Source organism: Miniopterus natalensis, chromosome 15 (genome assembly GCF_054644295.1).
Source record: "Miniopterus natalensis isolate mMinNat1 chromosome 15, mMinNat1.hap1, whole genome shotgun sequence".
Lineage (NCBI taxonomy): Eukaryota > Metazoa > Chordata > Mammalia > Chiroptera > Miniopteridae > Miniopterus > Miniopterus natalensis.
This window is the reverse complement of record NC_142095.1, coordinates 14,233,504-14,242,795: the sequence shown is the minus strand read 5'-3', so window position 1 is coordinate 14,242,795 and position 9,292 is coordinate 14,233,504. Positions and strand designations below refer to the sequence as shown.

Below are 9,292 nucleotides of genomic sequence, written 5' to 3'. Positions count from 1 at the left end.
TATAAAATAAGCACATTTGTTAACCCTATGATGTCCAGACATAAGGAAATTATGTGAGGAAGTCCTCCTGTTCAGGTACATCAGGGGAGTTTACAACATACAGCAGCAAACACTGGGGTCTTTGGAAATTATTATGCTGCTATGAACAAAAAGGAATCACTTCAATGGAAGCGCAAAAACAATAACAAGCACCGTGGATTATAAATACTCTATTATCAATTGCCAATAGAGTCTAACTCTCTTTTAGGCAGTACCAAATGATGCCAGCTATATTTTCTACTTAAAAGTGACTACATGTGCAACCTCCCATCTGAGGCACAAATTGAATCAGTTATTTTAACAAGAGTCTGATAATACGGTCTCAGATGGGTAAATTACAATAGTTGTTAAGTATTTTTAGAATGGATTTAAAACATTCGGAATTGCTAAAATATCAGCTTTTGGCATTTCTCATGATCCTCTACAAGACCATTTTTCATATTTTTGTATTTTAATTACATGTAATTAAAGGGGGCATTTGCAATTTCACCAATATTTGCATCCTAATATCCATGTCATTATTTTCAATATTTCTATGGCTTCTCAATACTCATTTAGTTTCCATTAAACTATCCTCTTGCCAAATTAGTTTCACAACCCCATTCATCCAGTCCTACAGGCTTAACAAGAACATTTATTTATTTCATGCGGAGCTAAGAGTATATAAAAGATAACTAAAAAGATCTGCTAGAAGTTAAAGACAGCTCAGAAACGCAAAAACTAAATAACAAATACTAACGGCAAAACAGAAAGAATGCCATCAATCTAAGCTGTACATAAAATGTCTAAATTCCTTTTAAAATACAAATCTGGCAGTGCTTTATATAAAGATGTAAAATCTGTCAACTGCTTTCAGATAATAAACTGGAAATGCAAATGAGCACCAACTATTTACATTAACAATTTACTCTATATTTGTTACCTTTTCAAATGTTTGTATAATATTTAAGCATCATATCAATTAAAATAAATAAAATATTTAAAAGTGAAATCACAGATAGCAATCTATTAAATATTATCTATACAACAGAAAGAACAACGTAAACAGAAAAGGAAAGGTAATTCTGACTAGAATAAAGTAATACTGATCATAAACCCATGTAAGAGAATTCTGACTCCTGATTATTTCATCGTACTACTTATAATAGAAAAGTAATCAAAACCTGGAACCTGATGAAAACTAAGCCACACTTAAGTAAAACACAGCAAAGGCAGAGAACAGAGTGAGCATTCGGGGCTCTAATAAAGTATTAGAATTCAGAAAAAAATTTCTACAAAGGCAACAAAATTTAACTATTGTAACTGGCATTTTCTAGCGTCTAAAATTCATCAAACTGTGACTGGGATGGGGGTTAAATTATATTATCAACTGCGATTTTACTTGTCTATCTGAATGGAAACCTAGATGTGGAGGTTTTAAGATTTAAAATAAAATTTCAGAACAAAAAAGTCTCAACTACAGTTATTTCCTAGGAAGTTTCCATTGTCCTACCTCCAGAGCTAAAACACGCCACGGCTGTGGAACACGGCGGACAGCTACACCAAGGGCACGCGCAGAGAAGCCAGGGCACGTTACACCTGCCCCACAGCCGTGGCATGACACCGCCCTCCGCCCTCCCTCCTCCCTCCTCCCTCCTCCCTCCTCCCACAAAGCACAACCGAAGCGAGAGCCCGTGTAGCTCAGGTTAAAACTATGACTGCATGGACAAAGCCCATTTCCCTGAAGGTTGTCATGAACTGTCACTGATACACAGATTTAAATAAATGCACACTGAATGCATTTCCCCCACATCTTTCCATTGCAGAACAGAAAAATTTTTTTCAACAGAATAAATATTTGAATAGCAGGAACCATATACCTCACTTCTCAAAGACCATTTCATTATATACACAGTCTCCATGGCGCTCCTAACAAACTTCAGGCTCCACCCTAAAAAGCCCAGTGGTCACGCACAAACAGCATGACATACGATGTTGTTATATAGTGACATGAAATACACACACACACACACACACATATGTGTATCTGTGTATGCAGTTCCTCTTGGTTCGATCCTACAAGGAAGTCTCAGCATCCGTGTATTTCTTTGTTGATTCGTCTTCAATATTTACTTTCACACTCACAGGCTTTTCAGGGCTGTTTAAAACAAAGAGTGAGAATCAGTGATTCTGAAGTAGACAGATAGTACATTCCACGCATGGCCAACAATAAGTACTCATAACAGGCCTTTCAGATGACTACTGATAACATAAATATGTCTTGCTATTATTATTTTACTGCTTTTTCTTTTCTTATCAGTGAACTTAACTGGAAAGGCAAATATTAAAATTCTTAGTTTAATAGATAATTTTCCCAGTGAAGTCATGTGTTTCTTACAGCTGAAGAAAAGCTCTTTAAATTGGTCAGTATATGACTATGTTTGATTTATTAGTTTTACTTTATATATGAACAGTTATAGCACTTTTATTGCACTGCAAATCCATTAAAAATTAATCTTTATTAATATAGGTAAGCATCAAATAGATTTCCTAAGAAAAATGTAACAAATTTATAAACCTCTCAAGTTTGGTTCACAAATATAAGATCGAAACACATATTCTATATTTTCAGAAATGAATATAAAATATAATAATTCCATGTATATATCGATTTAATTAACTGCCTTAACTGTAACACATGAATATACCTGAGATATGAAAAATTTTCAAAAGTATAAAAACACACTATGATTTGCTGTCTTCTCCAGACAAAACTGAAGCAAGGTAGCACCCCCAGACATTTTCTGTTAAACAACATAACCCAAAACAGTCTCTCTCTTCCCCATTTGATTTTGAATTGAGGTACAACCTGAGAGGCAGAAGTATAAAAATAATATTATTGTTATATATATATATATATATCATAACTATATTAACAATCTGGGCCAGGAGTGCTCACAAGGGGTGAAAAATTAAGAGGATTTAGTGAAATTCTGGTTGCATGAAGTAACCCAAAATGACAGAATTTAACTTAAAAACTTTTAAGATAAAAGACAGAAGTGAGTAAACCATCATCTTAGAAATTAGAATTCAAGAAATGATTATAAAAAAAAGGGTAGAGATTAAGTGGGAGCAGAGGAGGGAAAGAATGGAAAAAGCCCTAATCAATTACCATCAAAAGATGGCCAGAAAGACAATAACTGAAGAGAAACAGCTATGTGCTCGCTCGCCTAGAAAATGTACACTGACACCCGACATAGTGTCTGGCACCAAGTGTACACGAAATTAATATTTGTTAAAAATGAATGAGTAACCAATAAGATTACACCTCATTTCTCCAGACACCTAAGGGATTAAAGTACTAATGATTATCAAACTGGAATCCCTGAGGTTCGGGCCTTGAAATGGAGAAAAGAGGGTTATGTAACAAGAAATATAAGGAAGGTTATAAAATAGTTATGTGATATATGGCACATTATAAAACTGAATGGCCTTTATATCCATGGATTCAATTTCTCACAAATATCTTCAAGAAAAACATTTACCTCAACTAAAGAAATCGTAGGCTAAAACAAAACAATACACAACACAACACAAAAGAAATCTTGTTTTTCTTTTTCTTTTTCTCTTGGACCATCAGAGAGCATGATGTCATCAGAGAGCTAGAGTGTTTAATTACAGAATTTATTTAATACCCAGTAATTATCTTTCTTTATATGGTTTCTGATCTTTTATATATGTATTCCATACTACCATAGGTATATATTCATCTTTATTATAAAATAGTTCAAATTTTCTTAAATAGAAAACAATAAATTTTTAAAAAATAAAACCATCAGTATCGATATCTGATTCCAGTATCCAGAAAAAACAATGGATAGATTAATAGATGAAAGGAAAAAGGAAGGAAGGAGGGGAGGAAGTTGGTTTTAAGTAAGGAGAATATGAATTACACAAATTAAGATAAACATAATGGTTTTACTGAAAAGCTATCCATAAGCAAATTGAAAATTGGCTACAGTGAGAAAATGCATAAATGGGTACAGCTACCTCGTGTTAGATCTGGTTACTTTGGCATTCTCAGTATTCATGGAAAGTGCCTTCCACTGTGCAGTTTTGGCCATTTCATCTGATATGTTAACAACTGAGGGATCAACACTGAAGAACAAATACACTTCTTGGTTAGTATTCAGTACTTGCAAAAGCATTAAAATGTCATCAACATTACCTATACAACATGTGCTTTCACCAACTTCAAATGGAGAAAACTCTGCCATGCACATAAACCAACGTCTAACAAGATGTCAGAGTCCTGAGGTTCTGTTATCAAGATCTCACGAGGAAATACATCTTTCTTTATAATCGAAACTAGGGATAAGATGAATTAAATTGGCAATGACGTCCAAAGATCTTGCCTATAGAACACTACTGAAATAATGTAAAACAATATATTAATGTGTTAATAAATATAAAAAATAATACTGTCTTAGGTAAATTAGAAAACTTTATCCAATGTAGGTAAGAAAAAATTAAGATTAGCTTTAAAAAAACAAACTAACTTGTTTTTTAAAGCTCTTAAAAACATTAAAAAGAATGCTGGGAAAGGTGACACTTCAAAATTGAAAACAGCTCTGAAAATATTTCAACAGGCTTATAAGTACTGATTTGTGCTGACATTCACATGTTTATCAAAGTGTTATATCAAATTAATCAAAATGAGAATCAAAAGAACAAAATACTGTCTCCTTATAAAAAACAAATGTCTCTATGAAATATCACAAAAATTACTTCAAGACCCCAAATCCAATGATGATGATACCCACAAATCATTACGGGCTCAAGGCTGTCAGTCAAAAGTAATATGAAAGTATTACCAAGTTAATGCAAACATATTTGCAAGCTTTTTTTCTTCAGCAAAAGAAAACATTTCATGCAAAAAAGAGACAAGTACAAATGTCAAGTTAGATGTTAAATTAACAATGTGATGGCAGCTAGGTTAAAAATGGCCAAACAGCAGTCATTTAGAGAGCTCTAGCTTTGTTCATTCTTTAAATTGGGACATGATCATTTTAGAGTCCTAGGAATGGCTGCCTCATCAGGTCAACTTGTGTAGTGCCCAGAACTTGAAGGCCCAAATTCATGATGGCGCAGTCATACAGCTCTCAACTCTGCCTGGTCTGGGTAAATGTTCCTTTGCTGGGTTGCCAACTTCAAAAAACAGAGGTGAAAAGTCCTTGAAGCAGTTTTCAGCTTCTAAATGTCCTCCTTTAAGTAAGAACTTTCCCATCAATAGAGATTAGGGCCCTTCTGAAGAAAGGACACATTTTGTTTTCCCCCAAAACTAGACGGGAAACGATTTTCTCACATTAAATAAGTTATTTTCACACTTTATAGGGCTTTACAGTTTCCACATGCTGTCATAAATTATCTCATTGATTTTCATGGCAAGTAGTCCAAGGTTAAATAAAATTTTAAATTCTGGCAGATAAACAGGTCAGCCCATTCCTGGCATTCTTGATGTTCAAATTTTAAGCAAAGCAGCATTAACTGTGGATCATGTCATCAGTTGAAAAAATAAAAGTAAATATACATATACCCATTCTTCGTGTTAAATATCAGACAGTATAAGTACAAACAGTGGTCAAGGCCCATGTGTAATCGCATTGAGAGAGTGCTCATACAGGACCAGCAGAGATTAAGTGGTAAATAATCTCCGCAAATTGGTGAGTATCACTAATAATCATGGTAGTTCCCTAAACTCTTTTTAGAAGTACAGCCAACAAAGTTAATATATTAATTCATCTAACAAATGTACACAGAATCTAGCAAAGCAGAGCACTATAGTTGGATACATGAAGCTGTCTATATGTGATATTTAAAGTATATAGAGATGTGAGGGGGAAATCCTGAAAGGTGACATGGGAAAATACCAATTTTTAAAATTAATAGTAAAAAGCATTGAGAGAAATTACTTAAGAAACTCATTTATCAAAGCTCATCAGCATGTACAAGTCCACAAGTGACCTCTGTAAAAACTATAAACATTAGTTAAAAATAAAAAAGGTTGAAGGAAATTAATTAAATACCAACAAACACTTTTCACAAAAGAAACCTACATATACTCTCTAAAACTGATTCTTCTACTATAAATAGCTAATCAGAAATGCAATAAATGTGTACAAATCAGAATCAGAGGTGTGCATATATAATGCAGGATTTCAATCTTTTAAAACTACCAAAAAAGTTTACATTTCCCAACCTTTACCTTTAGTTCTTAAATTTAAATATAAGCCACCAAAGTCATACATGACAAACGAAATATAAAACTTAATTATTTTTCCATAACATGAGCCCTCACTACCAGTGGTGAAATCATACCTTTGGAAACGAGGAGTTCCCAGGCCTCTAAACAGAGCTGCATTATTGGAAGGTTATCAGAAAATGCATCTCAAACGTTTACTGCCCAGCACACTCTGACCCCAGCTGTGCTACTAAGAGTGGGAATATTCACAGACTTGTGTGCTGACCTTAAACTTCACTGAAACGGAAACAGTGATGAAAGACAAGTAAATCTTGTCTGCCTGGCACAGAAATTTAAGGCTGTGGTTCAAGGCCAGTTTTTTCTTCACTCCTGCCTATAACCTGGGAGGGGAAGGAGCAGGAGAATTGCATGAAGCCCTCCTTTAGCCGATATGTCAGGTGCAGGTTTTGTCGCCTTTTTAAAAACAGTTATCACAGCCTCCGGCGCAGCTCAGCGGTTGAGCATCAACCTATGAACCAGGGGATTGCGGTTCGATTCCCGGTCAGGGCCTAAACCTAGTTTTGGGCTCGATCCCCAGCAGGGGGCGTGCAGGAGGCAGCCGATCAATGCCTCTCTTATCATTGATGGTTCTCTCTCTCTCCCTCTCCCTTCCTCTCTCTGAAATCAATAAAAATGTATTTTTAAAAAAATGTTTTTAAATAGATATCACCATTTTAAGGAAGCATTACATAGCTTATGTGTGCAACTGACATGTATATAAAACAAATTTTACAAGATAAAGTTATAGCTCACCTGTATTTTAGGGCCTTAACCGGAATCTGCAAGAGACTTCCCCCTTCATATGGAAGGTGCACAGTGTCGTCATCAGCCTGAAGCATTCGCTCGGCCTCCTTTAGAGCACACACACAGAGGTTATTTCCCCACAGCAGTTCAAATCAACATCCATGTTACACGTCAACACACAGAGACTAAAGTTTTACTTTATTTTTTGCCAAAAGATGTTTATTTTTTAAAGTCCTTTTTGTCGTTGTGTATGCCAGATTCCTAGAACACTGTTAAAATTAAAGTGTACCCTAAAATATACTTCTGTATTCAAGGTTAAATTCTATTGTAGACTTTGATGTAGAATTATTCCGCGTTACCTATGTTTCCATACTGCTAAATTCTTCTGAGTGGTGATTAAACATATACATGGTATGCAATTTTCTTAAATGTATTTTTGTGTCAGGACTATGGATGGGGCAAGTTGGTAAAATGGGTTAAAACCACGTTTGGAACAAGCTGCCTACTAACCTCTCTCTGCCTCAGTTTCCTTACTTGTAAACTGGGGATAATAAAGTACTTACACTTTATAATAATAAGGTTCTTGGGAGGTATTAAAGGAGTTTATTCCCATATAAAGTGACTGTAATAGTGCCTATTACTTGGTACAAAACATTAAACAAGTACTTGGTATAAATTTAAAATTCTTGTGCTTTTACCTCTTTCTCTTTTTTCTTTTTGTCATCTTCTTTCTTTTTCTTACTTTCTGGCATGAGATCATCAAGCCAACTTAGCTCCCTCTTTGTGAAGCACAGATCCATGAGTTTACGTACAAAGACTAACGCGAGGACCTTAAAAAGTGGGGGAGAGGACAGTAAGTGGTTATCTAAAAATAGGTTATATTACCTGAAGAGAGAAAGAGTATTAAGCCATAAATAACAGAAAAGTACTTCATATGTTTTATTTTTATTTCATGCGCTATCTTATTTCAAAGGAACTGAGTCACCTATATATTTCTGAACTTTCTGCTTAAACAAAAGATATAAAGGCATTTTACACCTCTTCTCATATAAATCCCTTGCACTCTGCCTAAAATTATACAGCAGTTTCAGCGTGGTGTCTGCAGTTAGAGATTAGCTTTTATGATGACTTTGCAATATATATATATGTGTGTGTGTGTATATGAGTAGAGACGGTAACAAAAATCTTTGAGCCATGCATGGGAGGACCCATTTTCCAGCATTAGGTTTTAGCTTTCCAACTGTATTTGTGAAAAAGATTTGTTTTACTTTAACCGTTACTAAGGTTAAAGATGTTTTCAAATGTTCACCGTCAACGTGGATTTCCTCTTCTGTTCTTACTATTTCCTGTCCTTTGCCTGTTTTGCAATTGGTTTTTATGACTTTTTCATGAATTCATAAGAGTTTTGCGGAGTTTGGATAGAAATGCGTTATCTGCCTTACATGTTACAAATATTTTCTCCTAAGCTCACAATCTGACTGTACCACGGACATGTAAAACATTTAACTATCATGTGGTTGAATATATCTCTTTCTTTTGTGGTTGGGTTTCCATATTTTCTTTGAAAAGTTACCCTCGGTGACTGGATTATAACAAATATTCTTCAAAATTTTCTACTACAATTTAATATTTAAATCCTGAATTCATTATGATTTCTTTCTAAATATGATATCATACAGGGAAAGCAACCATATTTTGCTCCTAGCAATAATCAAATCTTCTAATACCTGTATAAACTTTACAACTTAATTTTAATATTTTCTTTATGGCCATGTACATAACCAATTTTACATGGTCTTTACAAAAGGATAGATATTCTCTATTTGCAAAATATAATATTCTGTGATAATTTAATAGTTATACTGTCTTATTGATATCATCAATAATCTTTAGCCTAATTTTTTTAACTTCTAGATCTGTTAATTTCTGAAAAAGATGTATTGAAATAGCCTAGTAAAAAACCAAGTCGTTCTGGTTACTTTGCTTTTTATACTTGGCTATCATATTTATTCCATAAATATCCTAAACTCTAAAGTTGTTTAAAAATATAAAACGGTGTTCTATACCTCAGACTAAAAAGCAACAACAAAAATGAAAACATAGAAAATAACAAGCAAATTCAGTTTTGAAAATGATTAATAGCTAGAAAGGGCCCATTCATATTTCATAATACCAAAGGTGCTTTTAAGATGGGCTATTCCATTTCCCAAAGTCAATTATAAATATTAA

At 34.1% G+C, this 9,292-nt stretch overlaps 1 protein-coding gene across 1 annotated transcript in view; it reads right to left on the bottom strand.

Annotated features, from left to right (window-relative positions):
- Window positions 1-1,665: 1,665 nt before the first annotated feature.
- The window catches only part of SLC4A7 (solute carrier family 4 member 7), an 80,922-nt gene continuing 73,295 nt past the window's right edge, over window positions 1,666-9,292 (bottom strand). Inside the window, exons 23-26 of the mRNA XM_087824910.1 lie at window positions 7,762-7,893; window positions 7,073-7,170; window positions 4,069-4,176; window positions 1,666-2,176 (exon numbers count right to left, since the gene is read on the bottom strand). Of these exons, the coding sequence (XP_087681036.1) occupies window positions 2,095-2,176; window positions 4,069-4,176; window positions 7,073-7,170; window positions 7,762-7,893 (420 nt within the window). The 3' untranslated portion in view covers window positions 1,666-2,094. The remainder of the gene's footprint in view (window positions 2,177-4,068; window positions 4,177-7,072; window positions 7,171-7,761; window positions 7,894-9,292) is intronic.